The sequence below is a fragment of the Sceloporus occidentalis genome, unplaced genomic scaffold, assembly GCF_023333645.1.
Source record: "Sceloporus occidentalis isolate IW3139 unplaced genomic scaffold, rSceOcc1.0.p SCAF_63, whole genome shotgun sequence".
Lineage (NCBI taxonomy): Eukaryota > Metazoa > Chordata > Lepidosauria > Squamata > Phrynosomatidae > Sceloporus > Sceloporus occidentalis.
Genome location: NW_028317043.1, coordinates 5,174,482 through 5,195,914, shown reverse-complemented (window position 1 = coordinate 5,195,914; position 21,433 = coordinate 5,174,482). Strand labels below are relative to the sequence as shown.

The following is a 21,433-nucleotide window of genomic DNA, read 5'->3' as shown; positions in this document are numbered from 1 at the left end:
ATCTGACTAAGATGCAAATATAGATACATATGCACAAATGTGTCGCATGTGACTTATTTCCTGCTGTGTTTTGTCTATTTCTGCTGGAAAACAAATTTAGAAATTAAACATTTTCTAAGTGCAAACATTGTTATTGTAGGCATTTTCAAAACATTTTCTTTCTTCAATAAACCTTCGAAAAACCTTATTGTGTGTGTTTTTCCCTAGGACTTAATGAAAAGGAGAATTGTGAAAAAAGCATCTGTTCATTGAGGGAGTCAGAACAAAGACAGACCCCACGGACCAGGAGTCCCTGTACGGTTCTTCCTTTACTGATTTGGAAGGAAAGCTCCTGGCGTGATCAACCTATAATTGTAGTTGATATATAATCCTCAACTCCCCATACAAAGGCCCATCCCTTTCGCTGGGCATAAGGCAAATTGGGATGGGACTAACCTTTAAGATTACTACGGTAATATCCCGATTTACACCTACAAACTAACGTTTTTTTAAGGTTGTTGGGCTTGAGATATACACACCTATACGTACTCTAAAGGGTTAAACAGTATTGCCCAACCCTCTACTATGAACAATATATTACATTATATGTATTTAAAAAGCGCTAGCAGATTCAGTAGCGCTATTGCAAGGAGGAGGACAGAAAAAAAAAAACCTAACAATAAAATGAACAATATACAATTTGAGAATGCGGTTAACGCACGTTAACACATACTTCTACAAAAGTAGAGAAGGGCCCTGCTCTTGTCAGTTTATAAGCTATAAAACGGTTTTGCTCCGAATCTGGCTTCGGAACAAAGCAATCCCAATTGGTCAAGCTCCTCGGTGAATCCGTATTTCCCATTCCCTCTGTGTCCTAAGCGATGTCCGAAATGTAAAATTCAGACCCATTCTCAAACCGGAGTGAAATTCAAGGATCGCTGAGAATATAGAGTAAATAATTTATCCCGAGCGCAAAATATTGTAAATAATTACTCTTACGTGTTTAGCGCAAGTAACACGCTGCATTCGTAGATTTACTCTCAAAACCACAACCAACAAATGTATTTATTTCTAGATTAATAATCGATGAAACACAGCTTTCTGCTCTCATATTTATTATTCCATCCGCTGTTAGGAATGCTGTTAATATACTTATGATTTGCACACAAGTAGCAGAGCGCTGTATAAAGCCATGACCCCATACCGTGTGATTCACACAGGGGCATTTTCTTCTCCAAGTCTTCCTTCATTTGTCACAAACAACCACCTATGACTTCATTTTTGCTCCCGATCTATCTTCTGCCGAGTGATGAATTAACCTAGAAGTTAAGTTACCCATTAGATGTAATTGCAGAACCAGAAAGAGGGGCCTTTGAAGTCAATTAGGGGCTGGGGGCGCTGATCCCCTATAGCAGTAATAATAAGAAGAGAAGTATAATCATGCAAGACTTGCGAATTCAGTGTTATATTATCTCGGTTTTGTGTTTGAGAGCTCCTATCTGTCTTTAACTAATGCTTCGTTACTATCTATCTATCTATCTATCTATCTATCTATCTATCTATCTATCTATCCTTGTACTATATATGATCTATCTATCTATCTATCTATCTATCTATCTATCTATCTATCTATCTATCTCTGTATATATTTGTATCTATTCGTCTAGAAAATGAATTGAGTGTGCATAGATACCTTTCGCTATTTTGCTATATCATTGTACAGGTCGAATTGTCACGGTTGAGCCAAAGCCTTGTTATTTACCACAGAGAGTGGTATAGTAAATACGTTTTGCAGCACTCTAAGGGTGATCTGATATTTTAAATAGTACAGTAGTGATCAGATATTGAAAGAGTCGCAATTTTCCACAGACCGCATCTGGCTTAGCGGGAGTGTAAAATACTTGGGTACACTATTGGCGAAGTTTATCGCTAAAATTAACGTTGCGATACAATGATTCGACCAAAACATTAAGTGGTTTGATTTGTGCAAATATGGGCGATAATCAGAGGCACAAACAGACTTTTAACTGCAGAGAAACCCAATCATTGGGGAAATATCAGGAAACATGTATTCATGAAATCCTTCCTAATAGACTATAAGATTTCAAAGACAAAGCTCCCTTCAATTATTAAGTATTTTATATGTATTCATGTTATTTTTAATTTTGTATATTTTCCCTTCTGTAATAGCGCTACCGAAATCAACTAGCGCTTTATAAATAAAACGTAATGCAATCCTATGAACATTTTATACAAGTGTTTCTTCTATTTTCTTCTGTTTTTAATGCGATCACTTTAATACATAAATAAAATTTAATATACTTTAAAATTACAAAATTACTTTCGTAATCAAAGAGGAAAGGAATGGAATACATACTGGGTCTACCTATAATGCATATATTATGGGTAGGCCCAGTATGTATTCCATTCCTTTCTTCTTGTAAAGTACACACTGCTTAATAAAAAAATAAAAATAAAATGTAAAAAAAATCTACACACCTTAATAAGTTTGGTATTAAAAACTATTGGGTAGATTATTGCGTATTGAAATTCAATTAGAACAAATAAAAAAAGTGTGGTTTATTGTGAATATGATATTGTATTTAGGTTTGCGTTTAGGTAAAAAGTTATTTTTTTCAATTCTTTATTAGGGGGAAAAAATAATTAGCTACATCTTTTAAGCTTTTCTTTTGTCCTGAGGCCTCCTTATAATAAACAGAAAGTCGTGAATATCCCCAAACAATTAAGGGTGATCCTAAATAACAAGAGGAATGTGGGTTCACCATATTAACCCAACACTAATCTATGGGGAAAATTACATTCAGCCTGATGGAAACATCCTGTTTTGGGGAAAATGGATTCTGTGCTTTATGTACATCTACAACCAGTGTATTAATCAAAGTAGAAAGCACAAATGGAAGCGGGGGATGTTAACCCCTTCAGGCATTGCAGGTCCCATTAGAATCAAAGGGGTTAATCTAGTAGGATTCCTTCATTTTCCTAGTTGAAGCTCACTATCGATCGTGAAAGTCCATTTCCAAAGGGGGCTCGGAAAGAAAAACCCTTATTAGTTAAGCCTGTGTTTGTAATATCTGCTGGACGTGATCGATTCCAACAACATGGTGATTTCTACAAAGATAAGAAAGTGTAGTGGGGTGAACAATAGTTCGTTAATTGTTAACAGAATTCTTAAGGCACTTTGAACTCAAAGACTTTGCTAATCATCCCATTCCACATTTCTTATATTACACATATATATATTTATATATATTTATGTATGTATATATATATATATATGTGTGTGTGTGTAGTTTTAATGTGTGTTGAATACGTTTATGTATTTTGTCTCCAGCTATGAAAAGGTTTGCTTAAGTTCGAAGGAATATATATATATATATATATATATATATATATATATATATATATATATATATATATATATAAATTAACTATGCGATCAAATTTGCCATGGCAAGTTTACAAGTTTTGAGATCCCTTCTTTACTATCACGCAATGAACCAACCATCCTTGCTATTTACTAAGCCTGTCCAGTCCTATTGATTGATCACCATCTTCTGCAATTAAACATTCCACTCTCTTTAATGCCCCTCTGTTATACAAGCCTAGATCTTTTCCTTCATAACATTTATTTGGTAGCATTTGATTCCAGATTTTTTTTTTGATTTTTTTTTTCATGTCCAGAAGATACTGTTGGTTTTGTTATTTTCACGTGCGATGTTTATTTACCACTCTGTTTTATTTGTGATGTCTTTCTTTTTGTGATTTTTTCATCTATGCATGGAAAGTCTAGGAAGCCTGTAAACCTCTAGGAGAAGTGATTTTGCTGTGTATATTCTGTATCTGACACCAGGAGTATTTTAATTTCCAGAAGGGTGTATTCTACTCGTAAAAAATCACCAAAGGTCACTGTTTCACACTTATGTAATGATAGTTTTCTGGCATTTGCCGTGGTCATTTACAGACCATTTGATTACTGCAGAGTTTGAGTTAGACCATAAAGGCATTCACGCCTAACAATGGGGATTTTCTCAACAATTAACAAGAAACAACATAATAAACTCATTCACAAAGGCATCCCTATTTAGATAAATTAGGCAACCTTTAAGACACCAGTGTGCAATTTCACTCACTTTACAACCCCACTTTAAACATTGCCTCCACAAGCTTGTTGATGTATCTATATTAAGGACTGTGACTCTAATTACTCTATCCCATATTAAGTTTTTCTTTTTAGAAGTACTCCCACCATGAAGATTATTTTTTCTTTTAAAATATTTACAGAAATTATTATTATTTTTTTCTTCATTATTATTCACGTCTAGGTTGGTGCATAACCAAGAAGGGTTTTCCATGAGTGGAATTTATGCTAGGCCTACCAAAAGAGCTCTCCCTTTTCTGTTTAATAAATCCCTGTGATACGTTTGCAGTATTATACATACACATGGCACTTTTTTAACGTTAGGATAGTGGCTGACGTGTAGTGCACTGCATACGGCAAATTAACTAAACAATAAGGAGGCAGAAAGAGACTGAATTAGTAGTTCCCCTTTCTATTTTGTTTCCTATACATTCTGTCTGGGTTCTATAATAACAGACACACAGAGCTAGCTCTGCTTCCCTCTAAATACTGCACTACAAATTATGATCACAAGGAAACTTCAACAATACTACAGAAAACCCTCACCTATTCTCTTAGGTGCTGAGGATTGTTCTTATTAATATTTTAAACAAGATTCGATGATAATTTGGTCGTCAATCGCTAGATACATTTTATTTCGCCAGCCTCCCTGTTTTGCATTGCGTTGGTATAAATTAACCGTTTGAAAACACAAATTGCAAAATATTACTCTTAACATTGTTTTGCTTTAGTGGTTTTTATCTTGTCCAAAGCTGATTGCAACAAATTGTTTTTCAGGAATACAAGGGTTAATGGGCATAATTCCTGGCTACACTAGCCAGAATTAGAAGAAATATTTGCTCTGGTTTTCTTTGTAAGGGTGTAGAATCGAGTGAGGAAGAGGAGATGTAGTCAGAGATGGGGGTCCATGCCCTGTAGAGGACACGCTGCATGTTATTCCACCAGCCTTATTGTGAAGCTTTATGCAAAACATTTCTGGCCTTTTAAATCTAGTGTTTGTGAGGCCTCCTCAGATTGAAAAGGAAGAAGGCAAAGAGGCCTAGCCTAAGGAAAATAATTACACCAGTACTGGAGGAAAAAACACGTTGAAAGACATCAGACTCCCTAAATTCATCTCAGTCCATAAATAATACAAAATGATCCAACAGCCAAAAGATTATGCACTAAAAATAAACTCACACTTTAATTTACACAATCATTATATTTACTCTAATTTGTCCTTGTGCTTAGGGGGGGTCAAAAAACATTGGGGGAATTCAGGATCCATACACTATTATTCTGAATATTCTGAATTTCACCCATTTTTAAGTAAATTTCCTGCCGCTGCATTGTAACTGCCATTGAGGCCTCAGATGTGGAGATAACACGTATACATACTGGTTTTAACGCGTTTATTTATGAAACATTGTATCTAGAATTGTATCTAGAGGTGCACGAGTTTGTAGCGATTTCAAAGCATTAAAGAATGGGTCTAAGAAGATATTTGGCGTTGTGGTCCATAGAAAAAATAAATTAATAAAAACAGTTTATATCTATTGGGTTTTGCACATCTTAACGTTTCTAACAGCGGTTTACAAACAAGGATATGAGAGTTGCACAAGCAAACCACATCTGCCATTCTTCCTGTATCTGTCTGTTACACCCTGACCTGCAAATTGTCTAAACCCCAAAAGAACAGTGATCATAATATTTCAGTAATATTTCCACAAAGCACTTGTTACATATTGCAGTATATAGGAGAGAGAGAAAGAGAAAGAGAAAGAGAAAAAGAGAGAAGGGAGATAAAGAAAGAAAGAAAGAAAGAAAGAAAGAAAGAAAGAAAGAAAGAAAGAAAAGCATAGATACTCAAATGTACTCTTACATATAATATAATATGATATATATATTTATATATATATCTATATATAAATATAGTTTTCTGCAATATGAGCTTATTTGTTGTGTACAAAATTTAGTACAAATGTCTACACTTCCCTTATGTATTAAAGGACAAATTTTTTTTTTCTTTATATATATATATATATATATATATATATATATATATATATATATACACACACACACACACACACACACACACACACACACACACACACACACACACAAAGGCAAGCACAGCCCATAGTTGCTCAGCATAGTTGCTCAGCATTATTGTATAGTCTGTAGCATGGCATGGCCTTGTATCTCATTCATTCCTAATAACCTGATATTTATTGTACTGCATGTACACACTCCAAAGTGCTCTTTGAAAACATAACTCAGGATGTCATGTTATTATTATCCACTACACTCCTAAATATTTTACTCTGGCCACATAAAGCATATAAGAGTGTCATAGGAATTAGTCTCTCACGCTAAGCATTGCACAATAAACCTAAATTAGCACAACAAAGGAAGAATAGTTACAATTCCGCCAGAGAATTCTACAAGAAACTTACTGACAATATTTTTTTTCTTGAAGGAAACTATCATTAAAGACAAAGTGTTTTTTATTTTCATATTTCTTTGTCTTCTAGACTACACAAACAAAATTCTGATTGTGTGAAATTGTGTGTTAACAAAATAAAGAGTTTCCTTTTACTGGGGTATTTCTATATATTTGAATAGGAACCTTTTTTTTTTTTGCAAGGACAGTAATACTGGGGAATGCATTAAACACAAGAGCTTGTTCATTTACCTGCATTGAGAAATTGAAACCATTAGCTACTGCTGTGTCTGATTCAATAGATTTACCATGTTGCATATATGATGCCTTCTCTACAACTTTACACTATTTTACTATTTCTAAACATAAAAAAAAATGCACTCCAAACATGTGATCGGTTAGTTTTTGAGATAAATGTGCATACAAAATGTTACCCAGGCAGCAAGACAAAAGAATTCACAGTGAAAAAAATGTATTTTTTAACTTGTTGAAAAAAGCACCTATCAGATATAAGCATCTAGGAAATCTCTCATATATTTCACCCCCTAATGGGATAATTTACGATATTACATATTTATTTCTCTAATTATTAATTACATTTCAGATTTTTAATATATGTTTTTATATAATTTTGAAAACAACAAATTAGTTAATCCATATATCTGGAGCTGCATTTATTTATATCACTTAGAACCTAATATTATTTCGTACAGTGGTAGGAGACACGTGGTAGTGTTAAGCGGATAGTTAAAATGTTATGAGACAAAGGAAACTAACAGAATCAGCCATGGAATCAACGCAAAAAAATGGAATGTATTTTTTAATTATTGATCAAGGTTCCAGAATATTGTTTAATACAAGAATCCCAACTAGAGGAGAGTCGCACAGAGGCCTGGTTAGAAAACGTGTTGAATGCCCCTTTTTGTTCTCCTTATTTTTATTTTGTATCTTTGTTTTCTAGATAATTTCAATATGTTCCCCAAAGGTTTTAGTAATCGTGTGAAATTTAGCAAACAAAACTCAAGTGGATAAAACACAGCTCGAATAATCATTAACAAATTCTGTTTTTTAATGCAAAATGTTTACAGAGCACCTATTTCAAACTTGGACCCCCTCCCCCATCCTTTCTCCCACCCACCCCATAAAAAAATCTTAAATTAACCTTTTCCTGTTAATACAAATCAGGACCAATGCTGGAATAATTCAGGATGAATTGAATTGGTAATTTGAAAACAGTGTTTTGGTTTTTTGTGTTATTTTTTTTAATAAAATTAAAAAAGAAACATACTTTTCAACAGTGCAATTTTCCATAATTTTATGATTTACTGCTTTTACCAACACATTACAGAAGACACAATCCTGAATATTTCTCTATTTCAGTTTTAAGTGCAAATGCAGAGATGGTTTCTGATTGTCATGTGCAGTTACACCCCTGTGTATGCCAGGATTGTAAGAATATTCACGTTTACAGCTACAGTGAAAAATGCAGATCTTTTAATCTGTAGTATGTAGTCTTGGAGCCAAAAACACAATTATTTACGAAGTACCCTCGTTTTGTAGATTGCCTGAACTGCACACTTTGAAATAGTGGGACATAGAAGATACTGTTTTTAGCGGGGGTGCTATTTTTCCTGATGGTGCTACTAAGGAATTGTAATTAGGTTTTATTTGCAAGATGACAGTAGTAGTGATAAAAGACATAATAACCTTTGGGTAGGAAATAGGCTAGTATTTCTGCAATGATTGTGCATTTAAAAAGGCATTTCACAAAATACCCACATTTACTGACTAAATGGTGAGGCAGCTTTTTCTGTCTTTTTTTTTTGTTTTGTTTTTTTCAAATTCTAGTGCCCGAGTTCAACTCAAGCCCAAGACCATTCCAGTCCACAAGAAAAGGAGTAAGTGCAACTGCTCTGTGAAAAAATACACCCGAAAAACTAATGAGAAAAACTGCCAGAAATAATTAAGGTGACCCACAACCAATTAACAGTCAGACTTCCAATTTCCAAATGTAGTGCAGAAATGCAATGGCTCATAATATAGATTTTTTTCCTTTTTTTATTATGAAATGCTTTTTGACATTTGTATGCTGTAGATAAATTGAGGTACCGGTGTATTGTAAGAAATCTATTTTTTCCATTTTCATGAACAAGGGCATGTGTGTCTTTCGGGCTTCGAGTAGTCTGTGGAATGTAACAAAACAAGATCCAAAATTCCAAATGCAAAATATTTATCCCAAAATCCTTCTTCAGGAGACAACAATTCCAAATAATAATAATATAATATTATTATTAATATTAAAAAACACAGGCTGATACAACCATTTGTTTAAAAAATAAAATAAAATATTTCCCAGAATGAGTTATGAGTGAAATGTCCTGAATTTGTGACTTGGAGGAAGAGGTACTGCAGAGCCACCCAGTTGCCATTTCCATACTGGATGGGCCTTATGGGGTGGGTTATATTCCTTTGTGCTGTTTAAGGAATAAGCAGGCAGCAAGTCTCCGTCTTTGCCAACAATTAGTGATGGTGGACAGGGAAAATTTGCCATGAAATTAAAGGGTCTCTTTACTGCAGATGCTACATTGTTGGCTAACCTTTTACGTCTATTGGTCACTGTAAAACCATCCAGTGCTCCTTCACATAATTCATTTTTCCCAGGGTGTCTTGGGCTCCTGGGTGATTTTAGATTTGGTTTACTGGGGGATGCCTGAAGAAGAGGTCTTTTCCCTAGCACCAGAGTCCTGTAGTTTTTCCTTACCTTAGCACCAAATTTATATTCTCCCTCCTCAGGTTTGGGGATACCTAAAGTGCATGAAGTGGCCTGAGTGGCCACATTTTGGGAAGTGGTCTGTTCATCAGTGCACTCATGGTCTTCCTTGGCTTCTAACAAAGTCTCCTCGGTTCTGTTTTTCCCCGCATCACTGTCAATCTCGTCTTTTGCAACATTGCACTTGTAGTTTAGCTTATGCTGGCTAGCTTCATATTCCTCATTGTCCACACTCTCCTCGATTTTAATTTTGACGTTGTGCAGAAATGATAAATCAGTGCAAGGGTCTCCATTAGCCCCATGGCGAATCTGTGCAGAATCTCCAGGTATATCAGCTGCTGTACATATTGTGGACACTTTTCCCTCGTTTTCGGCAGATACAGAAACACAGTTTGAGGATCTGGGGCCTGGGGTGTTCTTTTCCAAGCAATGTGTGAGGTTTGATTGAAGGATCTGCTTTCCCTCCCTGTGTACTCTTTGTTGTGAAAATGCATTGTTTTTCTCTGGGCTAGGTGAAGTCCCCCCCTCTGCAACACACTTAATTGTCAGGTCAGTCCTCTTTGCTCTAGAAGAGAACCCAGAGAGTTCGAATGGAATTCCACGAGCCGTATCACATCTTATCTTTGGAAAAGGGCTTCCCAAGGCAGAGGGAGAGCAAACATTATGAGGGTTGGAGCCCCAGCCCTGGTGACTCCATTCTTCCGGAGTTTCAGACTTGATGTCACAGTGACCTGAGCCGCTGCTGTCCTCCTTCTCAGTCCTTCCTAAACCGGGGTTGGGGGATCTGGAGACCTGATATAGGAGGTTAACCTGGGACAACCCAGGAGGCTTGCTGCTGGGGCTGGAAAAACTCGTTCTGCGAAAGCGAATGCTCTCTACCGAGACCTGACTGGACGCTGAGCTGCTGTCTGACTCCGAAGAGCTTTCCTCGTCTGAGCTGAGCTCGCTGGAGTCAGACAGGCTGCCCTCTTCCTCCTCCTCTTCCTCCTCGTCTGAGGACACCGAGTCACTGCTGCTGGACAGACTGGAGCCAAAATCCGAGTCGTTGGCAGCATGTTCCGAGTACGAGCTGGACTCCGACTCGCTGCTGTAGCTTTCCTGCAAGCCCCCTAGGTGCTGGGGGCAAAAGCCATCAATCAGGTGGAAGCTCTCCAAGCACACCGGGGTCCTCTTGGATCTGTAGGCTTTCGGGATGAAGAAGAGCCTCCTGTTGCTGCTGCTGAAGGACTCCTTCTCTGCAGAAGACCTTTTCCTTTTGTATCTGTAAGTCACCCCGGCAGAGCTGCCTAGCTTAGGCTGGGCAATGGCGGACTGGTAATAGTATGCCGGGTGCTTGGAGCACAGGACACCCCTGATGAAAGGCAGGCTGGAGTGAAAAGCTGCAACACAGTCTCCGGGGATCGGGGCAGTTTCATAGTTTAGGGGGCTTTTGCAAGGAAACCTCGCTATTTCGGGGTAGGTCTGACCAGTGTATTTACTAAAAAAGTGAGGTAGATGAGCTGCCGGTAGCAAGTCTGGGTTTCCAGTAGTAAAGGCTTTTCTCTTTATGGGCTGGGCAGATTCATTCAAACCCAGCCAAAGTTTGTCCTCCTTCCAAAGGCTGTTGTAAGGGTCGGGGGATGGGTGCTGCTCTTGCAGATCTTTTGTTGCCAGGGTCTTGCTTATCCTCCTCCTTTTTGTTTTAAGGACTCTTTCCGTCTTGCAGGATGTGTACAGAGCTTCCACGTCCTCTCTGGAGATCAGAGTGCATTTGGCTGCATGAAAAGCTATAGAGTTGATGGCTTTGAGTTTTCTCAGCTCCTCCAAGTCACACTGGTGCTTTTTCACTTTTAAGTAATCCATGCGTTTGTGCACTGTAGTTCTTGGGATGTTCTTCAGCAGATCTGTAAAAACCTGCGACAGGGCAAACATCTGCTTCCCTTTAATAACCAGGTAACCCAGTCTCACTCCGTCCACCACTTCAAATCCGCATTCCAGATCTCCCATGGCTTAGGGTTATTGTATCCCCAACATTTGCAGGCAAAGAAAACATGCAAATCCAGAGGAGGGTATTGTAGTCTCAAGGCATCCTGCTAAAAAAAAGAAATAACAAAAGGCTGTTATTCCCCCTTCATTGCCTAGAACCTTGCATAGATGCACATATAGACCGGTTCATATATGAATACATACATGCATATACATCTAGACACAGAGAGCTATATACAAGAAGTGGAGTAGAGTCTTAGTATCCCATTGTTGGAGAGGCTGAGGGCAGCGCCTGGGGGCCCAGTACCTGTGTCCTTTTAAAGCCCCCTGCTCCATTGGGCTCTGGAATAATGGAATGTTAGCCGGGGAGGCACCAGCTGCTGCGGCCGCTGCATCAGCTCCAAATAAAATGACAGAGTATAGTGAGCCCGTCCGGAGACACCTTCATCAATTAATTCCCCTAAAGCCAGCGCTGATTGGACACTCCTGACAGGTGATGCAATAAAAATTGATATTCCACCCCTTCAACCCCCCCCCCAAAAAAAAAATCTCCGGCTAATTAGCATACTCTTATGCTGCCAGCTCCCCTCTTAAAGTAAATAATGCATTTACTATATAAATCTTTCCATAGAACTACAATATGCTTAGACCTGGAATTCTTTTTTTTTCATATATATAACTAAAGGTGGAGGAGAAAATATTTCATTCAAATACGAATATAACAATATCGCAATTCGGAATTATTTATATCTACTAAATGCACAGTAGATATATATATATATATATATATATATATATATGTAAAACATATATTTAAATGTATGTATTATTTACAGACGAGTTTTTCTCTCTTAACTTGAAATTCACATAGAGTGATTGAATAAAATTCTACTCTTTCTTTCTTCTTTCGGACTAAGTAATCTATTCGGTACTAAAATAAAGGAGAGGACTTACTGTTTCCTTTTCTTGATTTTCATCTTTTCAGTAAAAAAAATATATATATATATATATTTATGGCTCACAGGTTGTGAAAGGTTTGTGTCTGGGCGCAGAAGGGATCATTTGCGCTGAGTTTTCCTTTCTGTAGGAGGCTTTGCTGACATCACGCACACAAGAAGAAGACAAGGAATACGACGAGAAATATTCGCAATTCTGAAAATGGAACGTAGTGGATGTATAAACTGTAAGTCCCCACTAGTCCAGGCTCCTCACCCAGGCTCCAGACCTCGGGATCCCAGCGACCCGGCTGCTCTTAGCTCCAGCAGAGAACACAAATACTAATGATCAAAGGTGCTTCTAGAGTTAGTGATAGCTGAGCTCTGCATACTGCATTCTTAAGAATCTAGCCCTCTTCATCTATTCGGCTTGCACTTCCCACTTTTCGTTTGCCCCAACACTCTATAATTAACCCTTAGCCTGTCAGAGAAGGCATCGACATTCTCCAAAGTATTACCCAGCCCTTTGGTTCCCCAAGGGGGTCAAGATACTTGTTTTGCCTATTTTTCCATTAAATATTCATATATCCAAAAATATGAAGTCACAAAATAATGGTATACGATGTATACAAGGTGATGATGATAACTGTGTGTAACGAAGAGTTGTGCTTTTTTTTTTTTTTTTATAATAATAATGTAAAACACATTATTCTGAGATAATCACCAAGGTGCTGAGATCGTTGTCAGTCACTATTCGCACAACTCAGTTTCGTATTTGCTCCAGAATAAAACCATGCATGGTCAACAAGCGACGAAGAGAGGGCATTTATCAGGAATAGGAGAGGGATATAAATTAGGAAAAAAGAAAAGCCAAATACTATTTGTTTGACATCAGTTTTAAGGCTGCCTTAATTCACAAGTTCTAGATTTTAATGTGAATTAACTGATTTGTGTATATACTTAAATTTTGTTTTTGTAGACTGGTGATCTTAATGAGTGCATCAGACACATGGGTTTGTGCGGATCTCCCAGCAGATGCCTGCAGACTTCCACTCGTAGATCTGTAATCTTGAGCTTTTATATTATTCATTAAACAAGAGGCTGCCTATTCGACTCAATAAATTATATTTCCGTAAGCCCCTACCACTAAATTTAATCGTGTCAACACAGCCATGTCGTGATATCCCAAAACACAAGCTTAACAATTATTCTATATACTTAATGCAACCCAGCGTGTACCTCGTCCTTATATAACTCCCCCATACATTGACCAGTGAACGGTATTATTATACACTTTATTATGGTAGATAGGCTTAGCATCTGGGGTATTTTTGTACTTTTTAACTCGCTAATAAAAGTCAATGTGCCAACACACATTTCTTTCTTTCAAAATGTGTGTTTTTTGGGTGGTAGCCTTTAGATAATGTGATTGCATGCAAGTGTATGTCTCACTCTGCTTTTCCTCTGAGCAGGAAAATCAGCAACTTAATCACACATTATCTATCTATCTATCTATCTATCTATCTATCTATCTATCTATCTATCTATCTATCGAGCTATGTTGATTTCCAGCAATAATGGTGACGAGTAGTAAATACTTATAGATGGCAATTATGTGAGCAATCTATGAGTATCATAATCGTAATTACAATTATTGGATCCAACAGAGATCGTCTATTCTAGCCATGGATTCAGAGTTCTTTGGGAACCTCGGACTATATTTTAATAGATATATCCATCTTTACTCAAGACTGAAAATCCCTTTGTTCCCATGATCTGCTCATCATTTGAGGGGTATATGTTTGACAGACAGATCGACTTGGACCATCAGCACACGTCCCCTATCTGGGGTCTTTTACAAGCACATTGGGGGTCGAGCCCAATAGAAAAGCTGACAGGAGCCCTTGCTCCCAAACACATGAAAGGCTTTAACTTCAAGATGGATTTGCATCCAGACAGGGGATTTCGATCAATAGTTCGGGACATTTATGGTGCAGATTATTAATGTGAATATAGGACAACAGTATCTGCAGGGAAATTAAAGATGGGTCTTTTGGTGATAGAAATAATGCAATTATGAGGTTTTTGTGTTGCTAATCTCACTTCAAGATGTACGTCCCAATTCATTAAAAAGCAAACATTTTCTTTAGCTACAAATGTTCAGCTGTCACACCTGAAAAAATTAAACCTTTTTTTAATCATTTTAATAATTTAGTTAATTTACCGTTTATCGATTTGTGGACTACAACCATATCTCACATATAACCTCCCTAATTGCACGGTGTAGAAGTATCCAAAATTAGCTTTGCGTGGAAAAAAAAAGACAAGATAAAAGAGTAGTAGCAAAAAATATAGATTTCAAATTGACTCCACAGACAACATTGTATCATTTTTGAAGAACATATACTGTGAAAGTTGCGGTCAAGAGGAAGCAGATCTGATCTAGAAGATGAGCACACAAAAACATGTGATTTGGGCATTTATTCTCTTTTTCTGACCCATCTGAGAGCTGCCTGGCCACTTTCAATCAACTCAGATGGTACTGTCCCTCCAGTCTTTAACTGACATGCAAAGCAGGCCTGAGAACTAAGGTGGTAATATATATACGGTATATTATATATTTACACATACATACAGACAGACACACAAGTATGTGTGTGTCCTCTAATTAATTGTAAAATATATTTTGATTAAAGCAATGACTGCATATTAGTATTACTAGCCTGAGGATCAGTACATATACTGCATGCCATGTTGTGTATTGAACCATGTCCGCAATGCGATGACCTTCTACCCTTTTTTTGCCCCTTGACCCCACCAGAATTCAATGCAGCCTTTCGAAATTTGCAAATCCTTCGGTGTAAAAGAGGATTTTGTGAGGTTTCGTTCTGAACGTGTGCATTTTTAAAAACAGACAATAGTCTCCCTAACAAAAGCCATAGTAAATAAACTAGTTGCAGATATGCAAGTAGTCTGAGGGTACTTGCAAATTAGTTGTAAGAAATTGCAATGCTGCAAGTTGGTAAATAGCAACTAGAAACAAAAATAAAAAATCAGAAGGGTGTTGAATTGGACCCAGTAATCAGGAAAAACTAAAGCCCTGTTAAAGCCACAGGGGGATTGTGGAGACCAGGGGCTAATGGTGGCAAAGGAGTGTGGGGGAAGTGGACAAAAAGCTTGATCAGATCTGGAGCACATTCCCTTATCTGCACTGGTATCAACTAGTCTATAGGACGCCATAATTATGCTGGACATAAAACAATGGGTCCTTTTGTACCCTAAATAAATCAATTATGTTTGCAGCCGCCATTATCTTTTAATTCCCATTAAAGGTTGTGTAGGGTGTTCATGTTTCCACTAAATCGCAACAAATACACTATTTTGTAGCAAACAAGAAAACACGTAATTTGTACAAACCTTCCAAATGATGCTTTTTTAACGTTATGTTATATCGTATAAATGGAGTAATTGGGACATGGACACCTTTTTCTCGTTCTGTACAGATCTAGGCTATTTTTCAAAGAATTATAGGGATTTCATACATTTATTCATAATAGTTTTATTATCATGAAATGCAAAATGTGTCACGTCCATTCACTGACTATAAAAAAGGCTATTAAACATCCCTAAATGAAAACCGGACACTTAATTTAGACAAATAGTAAGTATCGTTAATTGTAGCGTTTATTGTATCAGCAAAATCTAAACAGTAGTTTAAGGAGCAATTACTCTCTGAATGCCTAATATATTTTCCTTCGATTTGGTCATTGGGCTTGTTAAATGACTTTGTAATATCCGATTAAATTTAAATAAACAAGGTGAAAAGGTAAAAATACTAAATGCAATCCCTCAAACGAGAAAACTTGGGCTGCAAGTATCTCATTGGTCCAATTATTATTTAGGAAGCAATTCCTAGTTAACCCTGTGAGCGTCTTTCCTGATATTCGGCGTTCTGACACTCATAGTGTCAACAATATATAACATGAACTGGACAAATAGTATAAAGAAAATACTAACTTATTATTTTCTGATGTTTACTGTATTTCTTCTACACATTCTGAGCTCAGGATCAAGATTAAAATATACTTGAATACGTTTTATATTTTTAAATATTAAATGATTTTTTTTTTATTTGTATATCTTACTAACAATGCCATAATAAGGGCATGTACATTTTAAACCTATTTGAAATATTACATGTATGTATTTACTTTTTAATTTCTATGTCCGAGTAAACATGAGATATGGGGCTTGTATTTTTTCACCTTTTTTAAAATATTATATGTATGTATTTCCGTTTTTTTATTTTTAGATCAACCTCAACATGAAATTTTAGAAGCTGTGTGTATTTTTTTTACCTATTTTAAATAGGTATTTTTCTTATATTCAACTAAACATGAGATATTGGAGGCTTGTATATCTTTACCTATTTTTAAATATTATATGCCTGTACTTAGATTTTTATTTTTAGATTTTTCTAGACATGTGATATTACAGATTTCCTAGACAGATCAGAATTGACCTATATGCAACTTGCAATAAAAAGGTTAGGTGTAAATAAATAGTTCATTTAACAAATTAAGGAGAGGAGCAGGCCTCCTCCTTTTGAAACTTCAGACCTCCAGTACTCCCTCTCCCTCTCTCTCTCTCTCTGGGTGGACTTGGAGGTCCTAAACGTGACTGATTCACAAGGCGGGGGGTTCTATCTTGCAACAACGTGCACAGCAACTTAATCCTAAACCAAGAAGGGGATATAGCGATTAATAAATGGAATATACTATACAGCTCCTGATCTAGGCTCTGGCAGAGCCTGGATCAAATATTTACTGGATGGGAAGCTCGGGAACTTGGATCAGATACAAGGGAAGGTAAGAATTTGTCCCCTTGTGCTCCTGTTTACAGACAATGGGCGAACAAAGGCAGCAACTCGGCTTCCCCTTAGCTAATTATTTTTTTCCCTTCCCATTTAAACATTTGCTGATTTTACTACATCTAAACGCTGCTGCAGTTTCTACCAGCGCTGGATATTTTGTTGTTGTTTGATTGTAAGAAAAAAAAAATCGTTCACTTAAATCTAGTGAGGAGATCAGCAATGCACCTAAAAAGTGGCATCAGGCAATTTTACTTTTTTTCCTTAAAGTTTCCACTCATATCAATATACAGTTGGGTGAGCTATAACAAGCCGTGGAAACCTGAAGTTAAGCCACAGGAGAGCACATTCTGAGTTGATAATTGAGGATCTATTTATTTTTATTTAGGAGATAGAGGAAAGGGGGAGGAGAACGTTAATGGAAGAAAATCATTAAGAACAGAGCTTCCCTGACTTATCAGAGTGGGGGTGAACCCGAGTGGGTTATTTGGGAGTGCAGCTGCCTGGAGGTAGTATAGGGCAGTATGGTTAGACTAACATGGGACAGTGTGGCTGGCAAACTAGGTAAGGGGCAAATTAGTCACTGGATAGCATGCCACAGCGCTGATACAGCTAACACGGGATATATTGTGGGCTAATCTGGCTCGCACTGACACGCATTACAGGGCGTGAAAGGAATAAACCACTAGAGATTCTTGTGTGAGCTAGCCATGGGTCCCTTTTAGAACAGATTAGCATGCTTGAAATATCACGAGATAGTACGTCCACAGAAAGTAGGGACTGGTTAGTATAAAGTGGGGCAACATAGATGTCACCAATCTGAAAAACATGGCAGGGTGCAAGACGGATATAACTAGACAATATTAATGACGGCATTAACATACGTTATATGAGAAAAGGGCAGCACACGGAGGGTAGCACGGTTTGGAACAGCAGGAGTAAAACGGGACAGGGAAAACAGGTTAGAACAGGACCGCAGAGCTGGGCTGCACTAATGCCATGTTACTTTGAAATTAGTGGAGTATTTCTCTGCATTTAATATACTGCAAATGTAACCGACGCTGGATTGTCTATATCTTTTATAGTCAAATATAGCTCTGTTGGGAGAATGGCCTGCCCTGTGTATATACATATACCAATACATCACATGGTGCAAGATGTTACATTTATATAAGAGAGAGAAAGAGAGAGAGATAATAGAATGTTAGGGGTGCCGTGTATACATGCAAAGCTGCTAGGCAGCAATCCCCTATACAGTTATCACATGTCCATATGTGATTAGCTAAGCAAGGACTTTGTATGTACCCCAGCATACCCTCCCTAACCATATTCAGTTTGGGGTCAGCACACGACCTCTAATATCAACTGAGAACGATTTTACTACCACTCAAAGACAATATAGATAATGTATCACATGTGCATGTATGTCTGTATAATCTGCATGTATGGTTATTTGGTCAACATATATGTCTAAGCATTATAAAATCAGGACTCCTATCATACAAGTGTTAAATAAAAACAAACTGCATATTTTTGGATGACTGCGCTGGCAGAAAATATTAAAACAAGAAGCCAGAAAGAAATAACATCTGAGGCTATGGAACAAAATTATTTAAATGCTAGTTGTCAGAGGCACAGGTAGCACTGAAGGTGTTAAATCACATGAGGATGCTACCTTCCAGCTTGCAGCCTGACACATGTATATGTTTTCTAATCCCCTTGTTTGTAGCATTGCCAAGTGCTGCAGCCAGGGCAGGGGAGTGAGGGGGTGGGTTTGGGGTAGGGTTATAGCAAGGGGGTGGGATGGTGACATTAGTATAATACATAGCTATCAAGGTCCACAGACCACAAATAACATAGATTTGTGGATTCCTGGCCCAAAACTGACAATTTTAGTTAGCAAAATTTCAATGAAGTTTAATGGAATGTTGGATCCTGCAGGAATCCATTGATGCAGGGAATGGAGACACAGAGGGGTAATCCAGAATGTTCTCATGTGTTCAGAACTTCCTCTAAATTGCAAGCTCTTCTGCACATCCTTAACCATCAAGCATACATTATGTAACACCCACTGTCTCTGACCGTTATTTCATAATATACTCCTCCATCCTGTAGTCCTGTGGGGTCTGACGTACAATCTTTTCTCTGTATCAGTAACTGGTGTCTATGGATATTTTTTTATATTTAAACAGAGATGTCTATTTTGATTTACATATGTTTTGTAAATACACTCGGGATCTTTAGATTTCTGAAATCACACAAAATAAATATGGTGGGTGTGAGTTCACTATGGTGGAAATATTCTGAAAACAGTCACTGCAACTCTTTAGTGATACCCACTGTTAATTGATTAAATATTATTTAGCAAAACCTTAAAGCTCTAGATTAATTTTGGAAGTCTAGATCTGAGTCCACATAAGTATAAACCCCGTTCTAAAATATCACAAATGGGAACCCTGAATATTGCAGAAACACAAACCAGTCAGCACCGGTAGGCAGTAGGTTCATATTATAAGGGTACATTTAATAATTGGGTAATCAGATGCCCCTTTTTTCCACAATATTATTTCCCCATTCCCTCTGCCCAAGCAAAATAATGTTACTTAAAATATTGCTATTAAATTGGAAATATTTGTGAAATAAAAAGAGTTATTATATAATTGATCATAAACGTGTAATAGGCGCTATAATATTTTACATTATATCGTGTGTCTATTATTTATGAAGCACCAACATAAAAATATTCTTTATCAAAAACTGTTATGCGATATTTTATCTATGTCAATTTTACATTATAAATATTATATATTTTATATATATATATATATCCATACCTGGGTTGCGTATATATTAGCCCCAATACTAAATATGCAAAATGTTTCAATACAAAATCAAGTCACGTGATTGTGACTCTGAAAACATTGGAAAGGCGCAATTCGCTCTTTTATACGATTGACGCATTTATTACCGTGACTTATACAATAACAATACAGTAAAAAAAAAAAAAAACAACATATCGCCCTGTCATTTATTAAAGTTTTTATTGTTTATGAGGTACCTTTCTAGAGTTGTATTTCGGGCATTGCGGCCTTAGTAACTTGTAGACGCCACCAAAAAAGGGTATTATTAATCTGTTCAGTTTAGTTCCAATAATATAAGAGGGGTCAGAGCACATTCTGCGACCGATAAAAGCACCGACGTGCCCGGCTTGTCCATTAAAATACGGATGCCTCACTAATGCTTGTTGATGCAGCCCGCTTTCGGAGCAGTAGGGGTTAATCGTAAGGCTCTCGCGCACAGTGCATCCTCAACGTCACGTGACCGCGCTGAGCTCCCGGCTTGACCTTTCACCTTTCCCCGGCGTTCCATTCAAAGCACTTTTTTCTTCCTCGTCCACATCCCTCCCTGCGTGCCCCTCTCCCTCCCCCTTTCCCCTATTTTACCCCAGCAGCTCGTGTCGAATTTGAGCCTCGGAGAATCCCTGCTCGGGCCCCGTTACGGTCAGGGGTTCTATTCACAGGATACCCCTTGAAACAGCCATAGGCTTCAGGGCCACACTAGGGAGCTGCTGTCCCTGGGCCTTGATCCACTAATATATATATATCTATATATATATATATATATATATATATATATATATATATATATATATATATATATAATTATTATTATTATATATAAATATCTCCTCTGTTTTATATATATATATATATGTAACAAAATCCCATGTCTTAAAACTAGCAAACGGTGTAATTGCTGTGTATATAAAGCGATATACTGTGTTTGCTATATACAGGTTTTCCCCTTAGCAAGAAACAGTTATAATTATTGAATAGTTGCAGATTCTGCAGCCTTTTCAAACACACTCAGCTTTCTTTTGTAAGGTTTAAAAAGGTTCCTAGGAAGGCCGTGAATAATAAATAAAAATAACAACATATATGTTTTTCAAAATTTAAAAAGTAAAAATACAGGGATTTCAATTATATTTTTTGGGAATAGCAGAGTAAAGATGATATCCTACAAAATGTTAAAGTGAATGCACACAAAGGATGAAGCTCCCAATTAATCATAGTCAATTGGAAATAATGTAATAAAAACTGAAAACCCTTAATGACGAGTATGGATATTGCATGTTATGTCCTAATGTATTCAAAATATTTACACATGGAGTGTAAAATGAAGGATTTATGTCTTTTTTATTTGCTTTAATTTAAACACACTGATGCGAGCAGGGCCCTCTTTACCTAATGTATCGGTTTGTGTTAGTCTGTCAGTTCTGGTTTTGTCAGACCCTTTCAACATATGTATTGTATGAAGCATTGAGTAAATT

At 37.0% G+C, this 21,433-nt stretch overlaps 1 protein-coding gene across 1 annotated transcript; it reads right to left on the bottom strand.

Annotated features, from left to right (window-relative positions):
- Positions 1 to 8,925: 8,925 nt before the first annotated feature.
- Positions 8,926 to 11,319, bottom strand: LOC149287225 (SKI/DACH domain-containing protein 1-like). The gene has a single exon (XM_089493140.1). It carries the CDS (start codon positions 11,317 to 11,319, stop codon positions 8,926 to 8,928), a length of 2,394 nt encoding a protein of 797 aa, XP_089349266.1.
- Positions 11,320 to 21,433: the final 10,114 nt, after the last annotated feature.